The 23180-nt window shown below is 40.1% G+C and overlaps 1 protein-coding gene across 1 annotated transcript in view; it reads left to right on the top strand.

The window, feature by feature from the left end:
• The window catches only part of SEMA4D (sema domain, immunoglobulin domain (Ig), transmembrane domain (TM) and short cytoplasmic domain, (semaphorin) 4D), a 20894-nt gene extending 1266 nt beyond the window's left edge, over nt 1–19628 (top strand). Inside the window, exons 2-14 of the mRNA XM_008945474.1 lie at nt 1046–1191; nt 3188–3250; nt 5140–5238; nt 6435–6528; nt 7464–7577; nt 8391–8542; nt 10271–10446; nt 10555–10711; nt 11472–11694; nt 12127–12242; nt 17147–17319; nt 17536–17579; nt 18712–19628. Coding sequence (XP_008943722.1) covers nt 1046–1191; nt 3188–3250; nt 5140–5238; nt 6435–6528; nt 7464–7577; nt 8391–8542; nt 10271–10446; nt 10555–10711; nt 11472–11694; nt 12127–12242; nt 17147–17319; nt 17536–17579; nt 18712–19628 — 2474 coding nt within the window. The remainder of the gene's footprint in view (nt 1–1045; nt 1192–3187; nt 3251–5139; nt 5239–6434; nt 6529–7463; nt 7578–8390; nt 8543–10270; nt 10447–10554; nt 10712–11471; nt 11695–12126; nt 12243–17146; nt 17320–17535; nt 17580–18711) is intronic.
• Nucleotides 19629–23180: the final 3552 nt, after the last annotated feature.

The following is a 23180-nucleotide window of genomic DNA, read 5'->3' as shown; positions in this document are numbered from 1 at the left end:
TGCTGTTTCTCCCTGTCTTTGTCTGCTAAAGATGGCTACGTTTAAACATGGGAAGACTACGTTGAATAGGAGGGATAATTTAGTTCAGTGGAAGAATAAACACATGGACTTCTATGAAATACTTCATTTGGTGAAAATATTCCTGCCAGATAAAAGATTTTAAAATTAGATGCTTGAGAATCTGGTTTAAAAATAATGTTTTTGGAGTGTTATAGTTGAAAATGTGTAATTTCTAGTATTAGAACTGGGAGCAAGAATAAATTTTCTGCCTGTATCTTGAAAAACCATGCTTACTTAGTGTTTGTGTAGTCTCTCGCAAAAATGCCATCTGTCAAGCTTTCAGTAATTTTTCCATTATGGTTGTACATGGAGGAAAAATACTCTTCTGTATTAGTCATTTTGTGTCATTTTTCTCCAAGCCACTTTTGTTTCAGTCTGCATGCTTTCTCATTCCACTGCCTTTCCCTCCATGTCTTCATGTAATTTCTTTATCATGTGCATTTCATCTCTGGTCTCCATATCAAAATCAGCTTATTGACCCTCTGTAAATGGTTCCTTTTTAGCTTCTGTGTCTTCTTTCTGCTATGGTAATACACTGAGGTGTTGTCTTTTAAGTTGCAGTATTTTTTTGAGAGATTCTTTTTGGGTCGTTGCGAGAGATGATGTGACCGACCTGATTTTTCTGCAGTAGGTGGATACATGGAAGGGAGAATATGAGGAAGGACCTCAGAGTGGATGTGTAAAATGGAAGGTTAGAAAAAAGGAAATTAACAGGTAGAAAAACATGAGGGAAGATGTGAGCTGTAGGGATCACTACAAGAGGAAGTTCTTAGGTTTTTGAAATGTATCGAGAAAGTAGGGACCATTTTGACATTGGGAGCTACTGTTTCTGCTGGAACAAGTTTCTGAGGGACCTCTAGTCTGTTGCCTGGGTTGTCTGAACTAACTGTTGTTTTTGAGATACTCAACAGCTGTTAGGGCCATGAAGTTGACCCTAAGTGGCTGTGTTTCTTCATGTGGTGCTGTTTTTCTTTCATTTCAACAGAGGTCCAGCTAATACATTTTCATGAATCAGAAGTGTCAAACTATTCAACCTTGCTGTTAAGTGAAGACAAAGATGTTCTATATGTAGGAGCCAGAGAAGTGATCTTTGCATTAAACTCAGTGAATATTGCTGAAAAGCAGCACGAGGTATGCAATTTAATACCTTACCTTCCATGTAAAATTCATGCTCCAAATTTTACTTCATTCCTGATATGTGTGGCACTGCACTTTAGGTTGAAGGTACCTAAAAGAGAAAATACTCTGTGTGCTACTCTGGTGTTATTTCTGGAAGACACTATAAAGTAAAAAATGTCATCAGAGGAAAGGAGGTGCTGTGGTTTGGGGTCAGGGCAGCCCCCAGAACCGTAACAGATGCTCTCTGTTAACCCCTCCCCCCACCCCTGAAAGGGAATAAGGGAGAGAGACTTGTTGATTAGGAAAGAAAACAGTTTTAATACTACCACTAATAATAATAGTAATAGTGATAATAAATTAGACTATGTACAAATATATACAAAGTTAGTCCTGAATCCAACTCCCCCCCGATGGCAATACATCACCATCACCCCCAGCTGGGCAGCAGCTCCCAAGGAGAGGGTCCCGGGCTGGACTAAGCCACAGATGGTACAGGAGATGGGTTCTGGAACTCAGTTCAGGAACACACAGCTCAGGATCAAAGGCAGGTTGGATGAAGTCCTCCTAAGATGCCTTCCACTGCAGCAGAAGCAGCCAGCAGCCCAGCAGCAGAAGACGGAAGAGATGAAGAGTGGAAGGGGGCACATAAGGCCTGTCCCTTACTGATCCGTCAGCTTTACTGGCTATGATGGCTGTGGGATGGAACACCCCACTGGTGAATCCTGGGGTCAGTTATTCTTTCTGCTTTTCCCCACAGGTGGGGGGTGCTCTCTGCCCCCCTCCGTGTGGGATACAAGCTTAGCAGTGTCCTTGGTCTGGTCCCTGGCAGTAATTCCAAACATGAAGTCTTATCACTGCTAAGCCTGTGAAAAAGTTTGTGAAAATACTAACACAAAGCAGTTAGCTTTGAGAAAGAAGCTTAGTTAGTTAGAAGACCTTTAGCTAAAAAGTAAAATCATTGAGCAGAACCAGCTCTATTTACCCCAAACCAGGACAGGAGGAAACAAGAGATTGGATATAATAAACAAGTAGTCTCTTAGGTATTTTATTCTTGGGAACAGAATGCTGGACTGGAGGGACTTTGGATATGTCATCTGTAATGGTGGTTCTTGCACACAGTTTTATTATCAGGAGTGGGCTATCTCCTCATAATCTGAATCGGAAGGTAATGCAAAACAGAACCAAAACTGGAACTTGCTCAGGAGTGACAGGCTGCAGATGTGCTTCAAAGGAAGTGGGTGCCCTGTCCTTTTGATTTCAGCTGCTGTTCTGTCTCTATGGGTGGGGCAGACAGGTCTGATCCAGCTGGCTTAAAGGAGTTCTCTGGATATGATGATGATGGCTTCTCAGAGTCTATTAGCCCATGCAGAAATCTGCCAACACTGTATTGCTTCTAGTCCTTCCTACGCTCCTGCTTCTCATCCTGTGGGCAGCACAGGCTGACACTTTCAGGTGGGGTATGGAGTCCCACTCAGGATGTTGTGGAAGATGCTTCTATGATTTTTTTGATCTGAACAAAATGTTCACAGATGGTGGTTGGCAATTTCACCAGCATTTAAAACTGCAAGTTCATGTAACTGCCAAAATTATACTTCTCCTTATAGTATAAATTTGTCCAGTAAGTTTTCTTTTATTTACTTGCCCCTCCAATGAAGTGTTTTCATTAAAGTGTGAATGAAATTGAAAAACAGTTAACAGTTACACTTGTTATTTCTCTGATTGCCTGTGGTAGTACCAACTTCATTACCAATTTGAGGGGAAACATCATGATGAACTCGAAAGATAATAGCGGTGGGTTTAGCCCCATGTGAGGCACATGCATTTGGAAGCATCATCTTCCCAGGAACGAATGGGTTTTGACCCTTTGAAAACTATTTGCAAAATAGCTTCCATACTACAGATAGTTTTAGGATTTCTTTTTTAATGTGTTACTGCAAGATTTTCAGACCCGGTAGTGAATTAAAGTGCTTTGAATGTGCCTTTTGTTGCTTGTTTTTTTTTCACTTAGTTACACTGGAAGGTTACAGAAGAGAAAAGGACTAAATGTGCAGTTAAGGGCAAATCAGAACAGGTATGTACTTTTTTTGAACAAGTTTTTTGATTAAAATGATAACCTGGTACTACTTTCACTGAGATAATTCATAGCAACTGTTGTGTTTTGTTAATGCAATAATTCCTCACTGGTGTTTGATTTTACAAAACAATTGATAATTTGGTTTGCTTTGCTGTAGAGCATAGGGTTTGTTTATTTGTTAGGCCAGTGCTGTTCCACCAGCGCATTTTTCACTAACTAGACACATGCTTATTGTGGTGCTCAGTGAGTGTGCCCATGGGGCAGCAGCATGCTGGTGTGACTGCTTGAGTAGCTCCCCAGCATCTGAGCAGCCTGGTCTCCACCACAGACAGCTCAGCCTCTGCGATCCCTCAAGCTTCTGGGAGCCACGGATACCTCGGCTGCCAGTGCATGGGCTGGCGGCTCATTTTGCCTTTCTGTGCAGATAGATTACTTGAGGTGGCTGATCATATGTGGGTTTATGTTTTCCCTTGTGCAGTGCCACTTCATTTAGTCATACCGTAAAGGGAGGGTTTGCTAGGCAAAACTGATGATCAGGCTTTTAGCACAGGTTTGAAAGTGGTAGTCGGCAAGCTCTGTGAATGCAAAAAGCATTCCTGTTCTACACTTGCAGAGGTTTGACACCTGAAGCTGCAGTCCCTTTGGATCACGTTGTTATAGAACCTTAGGTGCTGCATCCAGACCTGGCAGACATCCTGAATTCATTAAGCTAGCTCATGGAGGTGGGAGTGGGCGCTCTCTCCCTTGGCTCAGCTCACTGTCTTTCTTTCCATTGACAAACATCAATATATTGTTGTAGTACAAGATGTGGCAGGTATTTAAGGGTCATTTTTTCCTGTTTACCTCTTCCAGATGCGCTCAGTATTATTTGTGTTCTGCAGGTTAAGCTGGGGTTACTGGTAATGACATTCACATACTGCCATTTCTTAAACTAAAATGGGCTGTCCTCTCCCCCACCCATCACCACTATGCTATTTAGTGCCAGCAAAAAGCATTTATGCATCTGTTCGAAGACCTCATCTGACAGAAAACTGGTTTAGATCTTCCCTACCGCCCAGTGTTCTGCCAGACTGAACCCACCATGCACTCACAGAAGTAGCTGATGTGGCTCATAAGAAGGAAAAGTGAGGACAGTGCTTGTACTTGCTTAAGTCATTACTACAGTGCAGTCATGGTATCTGGCTGTGTACCAGCAACAATTAAGTGATGTTGTGGATATGGCTCACCCCTGCACCCCCACCCTCCCTTTAAATGGGGTGTTTAGAGTTGTTTTTCTTGGTTATTATATATAGTATACTTTATTCAAGGCTTTGCTCAAGCTCTTCATTCTATTTCAGTACCAAAGGAATTAAGAAGCTTCCTTGCATGAAAAAAGCAAAATGATATCAAGGACAGAGAAACAAAAAAGGACAGATATAAGTAATAAAGCTTTGTAGATAATCTAATGATATTAGAGGTTTCTCTCTTGGGAAGCTACCTTGACTATCACTTACTGTTTCATTCTAGGCTTACAAGGAATGATTAAGTCTGAATCTTACTCCATGCTCAGCTAGTTGTTCCCATGGATTGAATGTGTCTTTGGAGGCTGTGCTTTCATAGAGCAACTTGAGATGCACCTTGCTGAGCTTATGGCACTTGCTTATGCTACCCTGATGGGTATGCTGAGGCAGCTGTGCACTACTGGCTGTAGGAAACCAGATGCTGCAGCACTGGATCTCCTGGAGATGGTGTCCCAGCAGTGATCGTTTCACCCAGCCTTACTGGTGTGGTGTAGCACAAGTAGCGTCAACACACAAGCTGACAGCACACCTTCTAGTTGTTTATTTTTGTTGGAATGTGGAAGCTGTGGTTTATCAGACTGGTCCTTTTCTCATCCTCTGTTACAGACAGAGTGTCGTAATTATGTGCGTGTCTTGCAACAGCTGAATGATACTTTTCTCTATGTGTGTGGAACTAATGCGTTTCAGCCAACGTGTGATTACCTGGTAAGAATGTGCCTACATTTTGACCCAGTAACGACCATAACTTAAAAGCAGCTTATTTAGACAATGAGTTAATCTCCATTCCCAAATACTGTTGCAATTTCAGTGCTGATTGTAAGGCTGGAGCATGTTACACTGTCCTGCAGTAAGGATAAGAGTATGGAAATATACCATACTGTTCCTTTTTCAAAGTGCTAACTGAATTTTTGATTCATCTTGTTTAACCACAGATTTTCTTAGCTTTTGTAATTCATTGTGTATTGTATGTTAGCATAAAAACAGTTTTGAAAACTGAAATTGCATTCTTTGCGACTTCCATTCATTACTGAATCTCCCTGAAATTTCTCAGATTCTTGTCTCTGCTTGTCTTGTCTCTGCCCCTGGCTATGCCACAGCTTCACAGTGCTGAATGCATCAGAGTGAAGTCCTGGTGCTAAATCAAAACTCCAATTTTTTTTGCTCCTGACTCATGTATCATGCTCCTTACTGCAACCTTTAACGATCCTGAAATTGAGAAGTCTTGTAATTGTTTGTTCTTTCTTGTCTGCACTGCCTGCAAGTCTGCCTTGCCATCACCTCTGGAATGCTGACAGAAGTCATTGCCCTTAGCTTCCAGTGTCGTCTTTACACAGTATAACTGGGTACCTCCCCAGTACTGTGGCTACAGTTCTCCGTCATCTTCTGATCATCATTCCCTCATTTTTTAAGGTCTATATAAAGTAGCAGCTAAAGTACTCTGCTTTTTAAAATTTACTTGAAGTATACCCTGTCTCACAGATTAAACATAATCTTGAAAGTGGTGAAAACCACTTCAGAAAGCCTTCTTGATTTCAAAAACTCCCCATTTTTGTGCATTCAGTAATTGCATGCTCTTTTGACTTCTCTGCCTTCCTGTTGTCTGGATTTTTTTTTTTTTGGGTGCTCTTTGTTGAGGTTTGTCTGGATTTCGGGTTTCTTCTAATGTTTTTTCTGCTCTCACCCTTACAAATCATAGGGGTCATGTTTCCTCTCTGTCTGGACTTAATATGATTTTTCAAAAACACACTTTTTATAATCTTACAAGATGCCTTTGATGCTGGAATTTGATTATATAGTCTGTTATTCAGTGCATGTTTTTCAGTTACCTTTGCACAAGTCAAGTGGTTGAAAGAAAAAGTGCTAACAGTTATTTTGTGGTTTTCAACTTGAATTTTTTTCAGAATTTGCTTTCATTTGAACTTGGTGGTAAAAATGAAGATGGTAAGGGCAAATGTCCATTTGATCCTGCTCAAAGCTACACATCTGTTATGGTTGGTAAGTTGGATTTCGCATACTTCATTATTATGTATAAAAATGTTAGGTCTTTTCTGCTGTCTTTCTGCAGTCTTTGAATATTAAAATGGTAGATGCATCCATATTTTTACACCCTTTTTATGAATCTAGGTAGACATTAGAATACTTACATAGTCAACCTTAGCATGTTTCTTAAAATAAAGAAACTGTGGTGTTTCAGAAGCAACTTTTAAAATACTGATTTTTAAACTATATTTTCCAGTGTTTAACATACTTAGTCACAGTAGTCTAAATGTACTCTGACTACCTTTGTAGTTTCAATTACTGTCATTTCAGTAAATTTAAAAGTAGAATTTTTTTAGCTATCCTGAAGACATATCCATGAGACAAAATAGGGGAGTGAGGTATCGGTCATTACTGTATTACTGCATGGTCAGACACCACTGAATCTTGATGTGATGAAACCACAGTTCATAGCTGTACCCTAGTGACACAAGATCATAGAAAAGAAGCTCCAAGTAACACACAATAGGGAATGAGAAAGAAAAGAACACACTCCCTGTGTTGTTGCCTGAATTCTTAGAAGCTGTGTTGGAATAATTGTGGCATAGAAAGCGAGTAAAATAGGTACCAAAGTTTTTGTGGCATTTCTTAAGCAAAATTTCATGTGTGTACATAAACAGTAGGCTTACATGTCATGTGTTAAAGTACCATAAAAACAGTGCTGACTTTAGCCAGTTGATTCTCTTAGAGCAATAATAAACCCAAGCGTGGAAGTGTTATGCTTGAGAATTGTCAGCAGAAATGTAAACATGGAAGACATGTCTGGGGCAGTTTAGAGGAAATCCTGGTTTATCTTTTCTTGTGCAAAGTTTAAGCTTATGTAGTCTGAAATATTTATGTACTCTTTTTGGTATTCAGTGCATAAGTCTAAAATACTTGGGTTTGTGTTACAGATGAGGAGCTTTATTCTGGGACTTCTTACAATTTCTTGGGAAGTGAACCTATCATTTCAAGGCATTCTCATCAGAGCCCTCTGAGGACAGAGTATGCAATACCTTGGCTTAATGGTAAGTGGGCATGAGAACTGGCCCAATGAAATTGTTATTCCTTCTTCAGTGTCTTAGCTGGCATACAAGACAGTCGTCTAATATCTGAAAGAGTACAGATTTTGTTATTCTGACATATGCTGACGTGTGAGTGTGCCTTCATGTGCCAAAAAGAGATTTTGTTTTGGAATTTTGGGGGTTTTATCAGCATTGTCAATAAAACCGGCCTCAAGACATACAGACTTCAACTTTACATTAAAGAGCTACCGTTGATTTTGTATCTGCCTGTTCATCCTTGCAGTAATGCAGCATAGTTATGGAAGAGTAGGGAAGAGAATGGTTTTGGCCTCTTAATAGGTTTTCCAGTTGTGCTGGTCATGGTTCCTGATGATATTCCAAAAGATGCATTATGTCCAAAAAGTACAGGATACTGAGTTTCATAATAACGATACAGTCATTTTCAGCTAATAACTGACATACAGGAGAGTAGGCAAGGCAGGGTACCTCTCCAGGCTCATTAGACAACCACACTTAAGTGTGGACTGAAGAATGTTAAAATAATGAGGTATCAGACAATAGGGATTTCTCAAGTATCTTAGTACTTTCAAATACGTTTTGTGGCTTTGCTTTTCATCCTCTCTCTCTATTTTTTTTTTTTTTTTTTTTAGAAATGCTATTCATATTATGAACAGCAAACTGTGTAGGCAGGTCAGTGACTGCAGAGCACAAAAATGCAGTGTGAGGTCTGGGCAACAGAGGACTCCGAGAGGGTCTTCGAGGGCATCATGTTAGTAGTCCAACATATGATATAAATTATTCTCTTTGTATTTTCAGAGCCCAGCTTTGTTTTTGCTGATGTGGTAAGAGCAGAACAAAACAGCACAGATGGAGAAGATGACAAGATATACTTCTTTTTCACCGAGGTGTCTGTGGAGTATGAATTTGTTGGAAAACTAATGATTCCAAGAGTAGCTAGAGTGTGCAAGGTGGGACATAGTTTAATTTACCTTTACTAAGGCAACTAGAATTTTGTCTGTGATTGTGTTAAAAAGGATTTATTATTGTGGCTTTAGTGCCAACTAAGTGGAAGTGAGTTAGACTTAGTGAGTCTCAATGAATCGGCAATTTCAATCAGTTCTTCAGAACTGAAAAAGCCTAACTGTTGCTTTGGGATCAAATACTTGATTAAATTTTGCACAGTGATGAGATCCAGTACATTTGAAGATTCTGCCCACCTCTGTGAAGAAAAAAACAAACTGTCACAAAACCTCAGTAACAGAAGTGTCTTCCCTGGCTTGCTTTATTTTTTTAAAAAAAAACTACTTTAAGTACAGCTCCCTGGGAAGAACTGACTTTGATTGGAGCTGAGCAGATAGGGTATTTGTCAAGTTAGTTTCAAGCAGCTGTATACAAACAAAACTGCAGCTTTGTCCACAGCAGAATAGCTCTTGACTGTGCTGTAGCTGATGGGAGTTCCATGAAGCTGTTACAGCTGCCAGAGCCGCAGAGAAAATGGTCACTACAGCCTGATTCTGTCACACTTGCAGTGCTTAAACCTCACTGTGTTAAGCTGATTAAAGTATGTATTCGGGAGTGTTGGTTAAAAATCTTGGTGATGAAAGACTACTTTTCAGTAGAATATATTGGTTTAAAAAAAGTTTTTTCAGTGGAATGTATCAATTTCCTCAGGATTTTTTTATTCCAACAGGAAATTTATCTAGCCGTTTCATTCTGATGAGGTTGAAATGTTTTATTTTGACTCTACTGTTTTATGTTTAAACATGGAAGTAAAAACATCAATAACAAGATAGTGCCCTTGAGATTTCCATTAAACAAGCAGCTGGAGGCAGGTTAACATAAGGGCTTATTATTATGGCCCTCAGCCCACTGACAGCTTGTGCATCCTTTAGAAAGGGCAGTATTTATGGCTGCTGTTCATTTGAAACAGGAATCAGTGGCAGCTTGCAAATCTACAAGCATTTATGCTTGCTTCCAAAAATTTTGCATATTTCCTTTAATACTTTGCATAGCAGCATTGGATGATGAATGGGAAACATTAGTATTGTTGAAACATGCCTTGCTTTTTGAAGAGAAGTAACAGGGCTACAGCTTGAGTATCAACTATTTTGAAAGATTTCTAGTCAATGTATTTTATGTTACTTTACTTTAAGCCTTGGTACTGAAAATCCTTAGAAAAGGTGGTAGCTGCTTTCAGGATTAATCCATTGCTGCGTTTCTCCTTAAGAAATTATGTCAGGCAAGTTTAAATGCATATTGCAGCATTAGAATTAAAATCACAGTTTAGATGTCACAGAACCAATATAATGTTACTTATTTGTCTTAAGGGACAGTATAACACTTCCATACTTATTTTATTTGTTCTAATAAGCAATTTTTTTCTAAGGCTACGTTGTTTATATCGCTTTTTCAAGTGTTGCTGAAGTAGGATTCTTTTGTAAGTCTCATATCTCATCTTACCTCTGTGTGTTAATAGAAACCATTCTGCATTAGTTTTTGTGGATCAACTGATTTTCCTGTGGCTTCCTCACTTTCCTGTTTGTGAATATGTTAACAATTTATTGCTGTTGCTCTAGATGAAATGTTAGAAAATAACAGGGCTCAGTAATATAATGTTGTATAGCAGTGGTACTTTAAATGCAAAAATTCTGTTAACTGTCCTCACAAACACCTTTCTTTTTTTTTAATATCAAAAGAGGGACCAAGGAGGCTTAAGGACCTTACAGAAAAAATGGACTTCCTTTCTCAAGGCCAGATTGATTTGTACCATCCCTGATAAGAATTTAATTTTCAATATTATCAATGATGTTTTTATTCTCAAGTCTCCAACTTTAAAGGAACCGGTGATCTATGGAGTCTTCACCCCACAACTGTAAGTATAGTGCAGCCTTTTTCTGAATAAGTACTTACCTTAGATGGTTACTACAACCAAGTAATAATTACTCCTATGACTTTCTTTTTATCCTTCCTGAACTTTTAGGAATAATGTGGGGCTATCAGCAGTATGTGCATACAATCTGTCTACTGTGGAAGAAGTTTTCTCAAAAGGAAAATACATGCAGAGTGCTACAGTAGAGCAGTCTCATACAAAGTGGGTACGATACAATGGGGAAATTCCTAATCCTCGACCTGGTGCCGTAAGTTTTTAATCTTGGGTCTGATGACTAGTCTGTTTTTAGTGTTCAGGAGTAAAGAAACTAGAAAACACTAGGGAAGCTACTAAAGCTTGATTTTCCTTTGCCTGATCTGTATACTTTTTGTTGTAATGAATTTGCAGAAAAACAAGCAAGTGATTTATTCTGAACTTTGTTTCTAGGAATCTAACATCTTTTTAAATTTATAATTGATTTACTTGCTGGTTTTGTATTTTCATTATTTTTTGCTACTATTTTTTATAGTGGTGAAATAGGTGTTGGTATACACTAAGCAACATCAAATACTTTTTGGTTCAGGTGAACAGAAGTGTAGCAATTGTTGCATTCTCCCAATAGGTTCAGCGAGTATGCAGCGCAGTGCGTTGCTCAGCAAATTACTATGTTCATAGTGTTCAGTCTCTTCCACACATTTTTTACTTTGTTATGCATCAGTTGATGCAGTTGAATGAGGTAATAGTTAAAAGCTGTTAGGAAGCATGAGAGTCCAGAAAATAGTATTTTCCTAAAATGTATTTGGGCCTAAACAAAAATGCAGTGTGAAGCTCAGGGATTAGTACATCCAAGAAGCCAAAGTGCTATGAGGCCTCGGTAGAACTAATATAATGTAAAGGTGTGCTTACTGGCCAAAATAAACAGAGAAGAAAATGCATGTAGGTGCTGTTAACTGTCTCTATTTTGGGTAAGTAATTTGTGTAAGTGATTTGCTTATCTCTTTCCTTTTGTTTGTTCTCCTCCTTGATAGTGTATAAACAATGAAGCCAGAGCATCAAACTACATGAGTTCTCTAAATCTGCCAGACAAAACATTGCAGTTTGTTAAGGATCATCCTTTAATGGATGACTCTGTGACTCCAATGGGAGACAGACCTCGACTATTAAAACGAGATGTGAAGTATACCCAGATTGTAGTAGACAGAGTCAGAGCACTCAATGGGACCATGTATGATGTTATGTTCATCAGTACAGGTGAGTTCTGCAAAACATTTGTCTTTAATTGATGCACTGATTCTTTAGGCTGAAATATGTTCTAAGAGAAGCTCTTGAGATCTCCATATTTACAGTGCTTTTACACCAGGGGGTGTTTCCAGAAGTAAGGGGGCCATGGTGAGTAAGTGGAGGTTCTTAAGTGCTTTGAAAAAGTATTGCAGGAAAAGAACTGCAAAACTGCAGTGAGTGCAGCAAAACCACACAAAACAGTCCCTAAGTGGTCATTCTTGTCCCAAAATGTTATTTCTTTCTCAGAGCTACTTATGATCACAGGTATAATGGTTGCCATTGGCACAGAGTTGTGTAAAGACTTCATCTGAACAGCAAGCAGGTTATTGAGACAACTTATAGCAGCTGTACAGTTTTTTTTCCTGCCCTTTTATTTTAAGAACGATTGCTTTCTTGTTTCAGATCGAGGAGCTCTACACAAAGCTATCAGCTATGAAAATGGAATGCATATTATTGAAGAAACACAGCTTTTTCCAAATTTTGAGCCAGTCCAGACTCTTTTACTCTCATCCAAAAAAGTAAGTGCTGTAAGCATCACAACAATCGTCTCATTTTGCTCTTCCACAAAACTTTTTAGTGTCATGTTGTTGTGATGAAGGAAGGCTGTCACTGCACAGAACCAAAGGCTGCATCAGTCCTTGTGCTACAGCAGTATCACGTGTTGTTTGCTGCATTTCAGTGTGCTTGGTAGGTGGCAAGCTTCTGAAGGTATGTTGATAAGGGGAAGGTGCTGGTAGAGGGCACAGGTGTGTAGGTCTTCATTTGGATTCCATGTGCAGAAGCTGAAAGCTGTAATGTGTTTTAAGGTACCAGTTTTCAGCTTAGGAATAGTGTAGAAATCCCGACCCCTTTGCGGGCACTGCAAATCTGTGAAGCACAGTCCTCAGGGGTTTATCAGAGAAGTGGTGTATATCTTTTCTGATGAAATACACCTTAGAGAACATTCTTATCTAGCAGAGAGACTCGTAACTGTGTAACTAATTGGTTTCTGCTGTCACAAATCTCACAGGCTCCTGCATGCTGGATGAGTGCAGTCGTGTTGGTGTGGCTGGGGATGAGGACCCTTGCCAGCTGCAGCTCTCATGTGCAGACACAAGCCTTGCACAGGCTCCAACCCCAGTGGTTGTTCTCCAATATTAATAGGTCACTCAGTTTAATCCTGGAGTGGCTTTGGGACAGTAGGAGGATGATTGCTGTGTGTATGTTGTACACTAGTTAGGCTTCTGGCCCTAGTACCTCGAGACCAGCAGATCTGTGAATGTCTATGAAATTATTAACCTATGTGGTGGCTTGTAGAATCAGACCCTTCAACTGGTGAAATTTTAGGATTTCTTAAAGGAAGAGTCACTCTTCTGAAGTTTCTGGTAGTAATACTGGCATTCAGTAGCTACTTAGTGATCGATAAATACTCTGCAGCTAGGGATCTAGGAATGCTGCCGAGTTATCTTAGAAACAGCTTTTATTTTTGTGTGACATTTAATAAAATTTGTATTGTCAACATGAGCAACTCTGTTGAAGAGAGCTTTATGCTGTAATTGTTTTAAGTTCATCTTGCACACTTATTTGTCCTTTCATGAAGATAATGGAAGTCTTGAGGACAGAGCATATGTTTGATAGACTATTGAAAACCAGTGATTAAAAATTTGTACTCATAGATTTCAGTAAAGATGTTTATTATTTTTGTATGATGCATTACACTGGCACCTTACTACATGTATGTGTGTTTAGATAGTGTGGAGATATATCTGTATGAAAAATGACTACTGGTTACTTCTGCTTTATTTGCAAAGAGAGCTTCAAATGCCTTGCTTTGACAGGAGATTTCAGGATTTGCCCTGTGATAGAAGATAGTGACAGATGACTTTTTCTAATAAATACGCAAATGCCCATTCTTCTAATGGTGTGTAAATTGTGGGATCCTTTCTACACTGGCTTAATCATGATTCCCCCATTTCTGGGGAGTGAAAGGGAAAGGATAGACATTACAGCCTGATATCAAAGACAAATGATCTAGCAGTTTTGAGCACACATATGGTAGCCAAGGCTAGTGTAGAAATGATGGCACTGAGTTTATTTGCTCTGGATCTAGCAGAAGCCACATTCTTAGTTCCTCAAGAACACCCTGAAAGGGGGCAGTGTGAGAAATGGCATAGGGAGGCATGCTGTATTTTCACAGAAAAACTCTGAAAGCTTAGGACTGATTGAAAGAAAACACTGCTTCCTGCATGGCACTGTGGGAAGTAATAACTTCTGTCTTTGCAAAGGGAAATCTCCATATTGCTAGAATAACTTCTGACATGTAAAACTAAGATCCAGAACTGAAGCAGTGCTGCCCAGTACATTCCCATAATAGTAGCAGTCGGTTTCAGCAATGAGGAGTTAGGGTCAGGTGCCAGGGTAATGAAAGCTGTATGGTTGCAGTACCACCCAAGCAGGGATTACTTTTGTTCCCCAGCATGAAAGCACAAGTTTCTATCTCCTTGGGCATCACAGTAACAATCACAGTCAGTTGCTAGTGAGTCCTTCACAGAATTGGTATTGTGATATGTGTAGTGTCATTCCACAGTCATGGATTAACCACAGGAATCTAATAGTTTGTACCCTGGTGGTGGGCTTAAGATCTCCCTGGAGTCAGAGTCCCTTCTGAACACATTGCAGTAGTTTCCAGGCCTTTCACCTTGTTTGGAGGGTGATGGGCAGAGTGAGATGAACCTACTGTAGTAGATCCTCCTAACTCTTGCTTGACTGAAAGGTGTTTCTGGAATTTTAAAAATGGTCTGTTCAGCTTGTTTCATGTTCTCTGAACTTGTTGGATGTACCAGCTGAGAGCCACGCCAAAACACTACAATCCATGCACAATGTTGCACCGTTGGCTTGGATGTTAGATGAACATCGTTTGGTACGTTTTTGGAGCTTTCCAGCAGAGTGGGAGGCTACTCCTAGAAAGCCTCCAACACTGCAGACCTCCTTCTGTGGGCACTGCTGCATAGTCCAACACTAACTTAAGGTAAATTTGAGTATGAAAGACTGTATTTGAATGTATGTCTCTGAAGTTTGGTTCTCTTTCGAAGTCCATCTTCCAGCACTGCTAGCAGATTCTTCTTTGATCCAGTTTCCCTTTCATCTTCTAGTGTCAAGAGTTTCCTTGGAAGCTATCTGCACACTTCATAAATGAGGTAGTTTCAAACTGATTTGTGCTTGGTCTTGTAGCTTCCTCTAGACACTGTTGTTAGTTGGAATACATTATTCGTTAGCTTAATTTTAAGACAGACTTCCTTATGCTTGTTGCATTAAAGAGACTAACCTGTTCTGAGCTCTTATGGCAAAACCTCCTTATTTTCTTAGTGAAAGAATGCCAGTAAGCTCCAAACCTAAATTTAGCTCTTACATAGAATCATAAAATCATAGAATCCTTTAGGTTGGAAGAGACCTGTAAGATCATCAAGTCCAACCATTAAGCCAACACTACTAAGTCCTCTGCTAAAACAGATCAGAATCTGTCAGGGTTGGAAGGGACCACAAGGATCACCCAGTTCCAACCCCTCTGCCATGAGCAGGGACACCTTCCACTAGATCAGGCTGTCTAGAGCCTCATCCTGCCTGGCCTTAAAGACCCCCCAGGGATGGGGCCTCAACCACCTCCCTGGGCAACCCATACATACCCTGTCAGTTGTTTTATTGAGGCTGTTTCTGTTGTCAAGAGCAAAACTTTGCACCACAAACATGAGTTTTCTGAAGAATGCTTCTCTACTAGAAATCTTCCTGGGATGTATGCCCATCACTTTGTGACCATGTTCATCCTGCTGGAGTCAAGCAGTCTGACTGCAGTCATGACCCCTGATTACTTTTCTACAAGCCAAACTCCATGTGGCTGCAGTACAGGAAAAGCCACTCTGTTTGGATCCAACTCATTTGCCATGACAGCTGTGGGAGGGCACTGACAAATGCACTTAGTGTTCTGCTTAGGATGAAGGAAACGCCACTGCCAAGGTGGGGTGTGTCCTCAAAAAAGGACTTGAGGGGCAGTCACTGGTGGTCTTGGGTTAGAGCATAGGCCCCTTTCTTGAGGCTTTGCATAATATTGTGTAAATTTCCAGTGTGCCTTTTAGTCATTGGTTTCTCTCAGCTTTGAAAGAGATGAGTGAAAAATAAGGCAGCTGCCTGCCTTTCATGAGAGGGATGTTTGAGGTAAGTGTTGTGTCAGAGTCCTGCTGCATCCTGCCTTTTTGGGTCACTAGGGTCCAAGGTGCCTCTTCCTCAGTTGTGTCCACTGCAGGAAAACCCCTGTATCTCTCTGTTTTGGTTCCTATAATGCTGTGTAGCCTTACAGCCGCTTCTTGCAGCTTGACCACTGGGCGTAACAGATCCTCAGCCTGCAGCACACCTTTTGCAGGTACTTACCTGCACCAGGAGAAGGGTCTGGGCACTCACTGCAACCTACCGCCTGCACTGAGGTATCCTTCGTGGCCAGGTCTGTCTGAGTGTATACATCGGAATTCTCAAGGGCTTTCTCCATAGGAACACTGGTTTTAGCTTTTAAGCAAGTGCCCACTGTTTTGGCAACAACCTGGAGCACTTCCCTGGGCTGTTGGCCTACAAGCAGGATGCAGGTCCCTGACCTGGTCGCAGCACTTCTGGTTGCTCACGTTCCCTAGGGCCGTTTAAATCTCCCATGGCTGCCACTGGCAGTGCCCCCAGCCACATCAGCTGAGCATGTGAGAGCTCCTGGCAGGACCTCTGCTCTTCCTGGGGTTTTATAGCTCTGGGAACCCAACATCTGCCTCCATCTAGCACTCATCTGCTGCCTTCTTCAGCGAATGTCATGCTGGTGCTATTTCCTTCCAATACTCTGCAGTGTTCCTCCTTGAGTAGCAAGTAGGCAGCTGCATTTGACTCTTGTTATGCTGATGCTGATATGGCTGCAGAGACCTGACTGGTAGAAGAGCCAAAGGCAGTAGGGCTGCTTTGGGTTCACCAGGAGCAGGTCCCACATAAGACAACCCTTGCCTGTTCAAGCCTGTGTGTGCTTGCTGCTGTCTTGTCATCATCACAGGCTTGCCTTGCCATGTGCAAGGGTTGTCCGTGTATTCGTGTGTGTGGAAAAATTAATGATAAAGCCACGGGTAGGCATAGTTACTTTCCATTCTCATCAACTGTCTGTTTCAGTTTTTTGTTCTTTTTTTTTTCTTCTTACACTTCCAGCATTGCTGAATATTATCAGGGCAAGTTTCCTTTCTGCTCTAGAAATGCAAGCTAATCAAAATGCATATTCTCATGCTGCGGTATTTACAAATACAGCTGCATGCATGCAACTCTTTAGTTTTAATATTTTTAAATTGTTTAATGAGTTGGATTGCTCAGCTTTGAGAAATTGATTGGCTATGGGTTTTTTTTTTGTTGTGTGTTGGTTTTTAATTTTTAGGGCAGAAGATACCTCTATGCTGGTTCAAATTCTGGTGTGGTTCAGTCTCCAGTGGCATTCTGTGACAAGTACACCACTTGCGTTGACTGTGTTTTAGCAAGGGATCCTTACTGTGCTTGGAAACCCCTTGATGCTTCCTGCATTGATGTGTTTAAAGAAAGTGAAACTGAAAGGTAATGGTAGCCTTTGATTATCTTGCAGTTATAATAGATATTGCCCCTTACTCATAACTGGCCTTTTCCTTATCTGTGAATACATATTTTCAAGTACAGACTTTTTTCCTATCCATCTATATGCTTATGCTATTAAGATAAGATGAACCTTACGTAGGACGAGCAGGCTGTAGGAAACAAGATTTGAAGTTGTAATACTTGGACTTCCTTTTACAGGAACTGGATTCAGAACATAAGTGGAGATGCATCTTCTTGTTCTGGTGAGTTAGTCTTTGAGGAGCTGTTTCACATGTGGAGTAGTGAAAGAATTGTGTTTAGTTTGGCTTGTTGTTTTTTTTTTTTTTTTTTTATTTGGACATTCATTTATATTTTAATAGGTATGAGATTCGGCTTTTGAATATTTGAGCATCTGTACAGCCTGCATATTGTCTGAAAACATCTGTTTCTATACATTTTGGTGTGCAGTGCACAAAGCCCTGAAATGACTGGGGGCATGTCAATGGTGACATGCAGCTGGAAGCAGTATTTACCCCAAGTACTTCTACTTCAGAGGCCTCTGTCTCTGTGATACAGCATTTGACATTGTACTCTGAGCCTTGCTAAGTGCTTGGTTTTTGCTGCTGGATCAGTTTAAATGATCGTAAAAAACCCTGGTTGTATGGTGAAGGGGGTACTTGGCACATGACACAGAGCAACTGAAGTACCCTCCATAATGCTTTAAGGCAAGTGACCACAGGTCCTTTTTTTATAGTGTGTGGTGCTGCCACCAGATCAAGGAGATCTTAAACAAAAGTAGTGTTACAGGAGATGTGTGCTGCAGTAAACAAACCTTTTAAGAGTTTGATTTACTGCGTTTTAATTTCTAATACAAGCAAAGAAAACATGGACCACCATGAGAGCTTTGCTTGTTAGTTTTTTTGCTAATTTATGGTGCTGCATTGTGCGTGTGCTGGAAGTGCTGACATAAATTTTCTTAGAAGAGAGTTTTGAGTAACAGCACTTTGTTCAGTTTATTCTTGCATATTTTGTAGTTGTTGATTTACTTAAAATGTACTAATTGCATATGAAGTGTTAACAAGTTCAGCATATTGTCTCATGCCTCCTCTCAGACGCACACTCCATTGCAGATCAGCTAGGTCTTTTTGTCTAGAAGTGGAGGCTTTCTTAGAGTTTGAGGTGTCGTATCTCTTAGTCTGTCTTGATATCTTGCATGGAACTACAGCTTGGTATTTCACTGAGATTCTTGCATGCTGTCATCTTGGTCTTGTGAGGTAATCTGAATGCTGTAATCCTTATGTTTCCATTAAGATTGTAGCAGTCATGTAAATCTGTATGGATTAGAGCAAATGGGAATCATTGCTGATACTCAGCACATTTATTTTGATGTTCCAGATAAAGTAAGAGAGAATTCCCTACAGCATACGTTCAAGCATGGGAGCACAGCAGAACTCAAGTGTTCTCAAAAGTCCAATCTGGCACAGGTAGTTTGGAAGTTCAAAGACGACGTGCTGAGAGTGGAGAGTCCCAAGTACCGTCTGCTGGAAAAGGCGCTGCTCATCTTCAATTTATCAGAAGGAGACAGTGGTGTTTATCAGTGTTTGTCAGAAGAAAAAGTGAAGAATAAGAAATTCTCTCAAGTGTTGGCTAAGCATGTTTTGGAACTGAGAAAGAACCAGCACACCACGGTGGGCCCTACCATGGCAGCTGCACCAACAGAAGGTAATAGTGATGTGCCAAAAGTGTCAGCGGTATCAACCGAGGGGTCTACCGCTCACACCTCTACCACTCATATGGTACCAGTAACAACAGCAAGGGTAGTAACAAAGCCCTTTGGTCCTGTCTTAACAAGTGCTGCCTCCAACACAGAGGTCTTCAATTCCATTCCTGACGCAGTCCCGGAAAAGACAATGTTCCTCAAGTCAAATGATAACTTCCTGTTGATGTTCCTCTTCCTCTTCTTTTTTATTCTCTTCTTGTGCCTGCTCTCCTACAACTGTTACAAAGGGTACTTGCCAGGGCAGTGCTTGAAATTTCGCTCTGTCATGCTGCTTGGTAAGAAGAAAACCAAGTCAGATTTTTCTGATTGTGAGCAAAGTGTGAAGGAGACGCTGGTGGAGCAGGGCAGCGTCAGCCACCAGAGTGGGGAGCAGCCGAAGCCAGCGCATGACACTGGCTATGAGACAGAGCCCGACTGCGGGAACGGGCAGCTGCAGCCCGAGGATCTGCAGGCAGCCCGAGAGGTGAAGGACAAGCCCTTTGATGTCAAGTGTGAGCTCAAGTACGCCGACTCGGACGTGGAGGGGGACTGAAGGACCTGTTAAGTGGTGGAAATCAGCTGTGGTCCTGTGGTGGGCCTGGGCACAGAGAGCCTGTGTGTGACAGCTGAGCCGTAGTGGGGTTTACTTACTTAAGCTGTACAACAAGCCATTTTGCATTCACATCTCACCAGATAAGAGAAGTGATGTTCTTGTCTGCAGACCATAGCATCTTGTGTTGTAGTTTTTTTTTTAAATGGCCAGTTTTAAATCACCATGTTTGTTACATATTTTCCCCCCACTGAGCCCTCGTTCTAGTGAACACAGTAACTTGCTTGTTCTTCAGACCTGTTCTCCCATAGGATAAAAGTAACTTTCTAATTCAGTTGGCTTTAAAAAGTACTCCAGTCTACACACATTTTTAGCTGCCATTAAAAAAAGACCTAGTTTCATTTTAATTCCAAATTGGAAATTAAATTTAGTTTATCAGATTGGTAAATTATAGACTTTTGTCCAGATTGGGACATGTTTTTCTTTGCTTTTAGTGATTAGTTTTATGCTTTGTGTTTTGGAACACTAGGTCTCTTTAGTTGGTTAATTTTTTTAACTTCTTTTTAAGTATCTTAGTTTTTAAGGTATAATGGGGATAATGTTAGCTTGATTTCTGTAAGACTCTCAGGGATAATCTCATTTAAAGGCTTTCTTCTTTGCTGTTTTCTAGAAATTTGGGTACACAGCATCAGACAAAACATGGAGTAAGTGGGGAAAGGGGGAGGTAAATAATAGATTTAGGAGTGCTTTTTTTTCTTGTCCCTCCCCTTAACCAGCAAGCCTGGGCATAGTTATATTCTATTTTCTATACAAAACTGCATTTTCTTTTGTTCTCTTTTTTGAGTTTTTTGTTTTTCTTCCTTTCTGTTGTGGTGTGTGGGTTGTGTTTGTGTTTTTTTTTTTTTTCTGTAATTGAAACAGTACAGCCAGTTAGTGACACAGAGAGAGGTTTTTTCACTGTGGAAGCGAAACAGGAATCAAGAAGAATTAACTACAATAATTCAGCTGGTGACTCGCTGGACTGGACTATTAGGATACAGCCTGATGAGAAAACATTGCCGATTTTTTTTCTTTTTTTTTCAGATTCAGAAATAACTCAGCTTTTTTGTGACAAATCTTTGCAGCGTCACCCTTTCTGGATGACACCTTCCAATCTCCTATACAACTGGAGACTGAAACTGGAGCTGCTCAAACAAACAATCTGTCATTTGAACTATTTGTGTGAATCATACCTGCAAATGTGAAAGTGTGCATTTGTTCTCAGCCTGGTTCACAGCAGCAATGTTTGTCTGTAAAAGCATTTTGTGTGGTACAGTCCTGAAGAATTGTTCCTCTCACTGCATCTTTCTGTAAATATTGCTAGAAGTAGAATACATTTGAAGAATAAATAGCAGTATGCCTGGGCTGCTTTTCTATGTTGGACTTTCATGCAAACCTAATTTAGACCATCTTAGTGTAAACAGTTTATGTTTTATAAGATTCAGTTTGGTTTTATTTTTCTATTTTTAGTTATGTACATATAACAGAATAAATATTAAAATAAATTGTATTCTATCTTGACTTTTATGACACTTGGCACAATGACACTGCTTTCTGTGTTGCAAGTACTAACGTTCATTGTGGTTTCCTTTAAGGGGGGAAAGAGAAAACTGTAATTAATTTGAAGCAGATTCTCGTTGCAGCTTGAATTGAACAGTTTGTTTCTTGGGGGTGGGGTTGGAAGGATGGAAAAAGAAATGTGGGTGAAGGATGAAAGCGCTCTTCTCCAGGGGCTTAAGGACACTTTCTCTTATTGCCCATCTAAAATTCATTTGTCTTTTTGCATTATTTCTTCAGTATGTGATGTATTTCTTACAACAGCTCCTTTCCTTAGTACCCTCTTTGTTTTTTTTTCTTTTCTGTCCTCTTCTGTCACACAGCCTCATCTCCTATACCTTTCCTTCCTACTGGTACCTCCTTTTTGTCCTGTGTGGGAAGTGATTCACCTCCTTCACCCACCAGTACCCAGCCTGATGTTTGGTCTAGCACAGACTTTGTAAAGGTCATGTTGTTGCCACCTTTCCTAAGTGACCAGGCACAGCATGTTAGTGTACGGGGACCCTTTCGCCTCTTCTGCCAAGCTACAGGTAAGTTGGAGGACACCTGTATAAACCAGCATTTTCTGCATTAAAGGTTTAGCTATGGCACTGTGTACTGTGTATATTTTGTGGTTTTGATGTTTAAAAAAAAGATAGAGACCATTTCAGGATGTATTGTCAACAAGTTGCTACAAAGAATCTGGCACTGAATACTTTACTGTAGAATGCAAGCTCTGATTTAGCAGCTGACATCAATATATTAGTAGTCAATTGATTTTAACAGGCTCACTTGCATGCTGAAGGAGTTCATTGAATCCAAATTACATACACCTGTTTAGCAGGTAGATACTGTCACTGTCAGTGTGTGTGCTGTTTAAAAAAAAAATACACTTCCATTGGATTTAAACATAGTGGCTTTTTTTTTCTGGACCAGGCCAATTATTCCTTCTTAGCCTTAAAAATGGTAAAGGTACTTACTGTGAGCATGAATTTAATGAAGAATATGTTATCTGAGGTCTACAGGAGAGGACAAAGTTATTTTTTTCTATAGAAATCCAACATTTGTCCTTCCAGTGCTTATTTGGATAGTAGCTGCATACCTAAACTGCTTAAACTGAAATTTAATGGAACTAAACTGGAGTTAAAATGTAACCTTATTCCTTAGAAGAGCTTGTAGATACAGATTGATTTTTAAAAGTCCATTGTTTAACAGTGTGTGTTAGTGTTATGTGGAATCGGATCAAAATGCATAAAGCTTTATTAGAGTGGCTCTTAACAAAGGCATGATTTATACTTCCATGTCTAAAACCAGTGGCATCAGGGTTCTTTCATAGAACATAATTGTAGAATCATTTAGGTTGAAAAAGGTCTTTCAGCATTAATTTGTTCAGTGTTCCTATAGATAGTTCAGAAAATTTTTGTTGTCCACCATGAAGAAAAATTGTAATAGCATAAATAGCTAAATCCTTCTTTTGCACAGAATTACAACTTTATTATGTTGGTTTAAAAAAGCACAACAAATGCAAACCAGCATGCCAGACTGATGTAGATCTTTTGCATCTTTCTGGGACTTGCATGTAGGGATGTATGAATTTATCCTGGGTGGGCAGTGGCTAAGCAAATGATTTTGCTAGGAAACTTTCTACTTTGATTTATTCATATTCGTTCAGTGCCTGTTGATGTTTCTTTACATAAACATAGCTGAAATGGATCTTTATTTCCCTCAGTTATGAATAGAAGCTAATAAACAAGGAGCAGAAGTGTTAATTGAGACCAACAGAAAGTTGGATGTCCCACCTGGCCTTCTGCATAAAGGATATGGTGACAGCAAATGTATGATGCAATACGTAGATTGGCACATCATCCAGTCAAAAAACATGAAGCTTATTTTTAATTGTTCTAACATTATTTTAATGAGAATTACTGAATCTCTTCCTTTTTTTTTTTTTAATTGTAAATTTCAAGCTGTCTGGAAACT

The sequence above is a fragment of the Merops nubicus genome, unplaced genomic scaffold (genome assembly GCF_000691845.1).
Source record: "Merops nubicus isolate BGI_N331 unplaced genomic scaffold, ASM69184v1 scaffold10360, whole genome shotgun sequence".
Lineage (NCBI taxonomy): Eukaryota > Metazoa > Chordata > Aves > Coraciiformes > Meropidae > Merops > Merops nubicus.
Note: the sequence above shows the minus strand (reverse complement) of the source record. Positions and strands in the feature narration are given on the sequence as shown.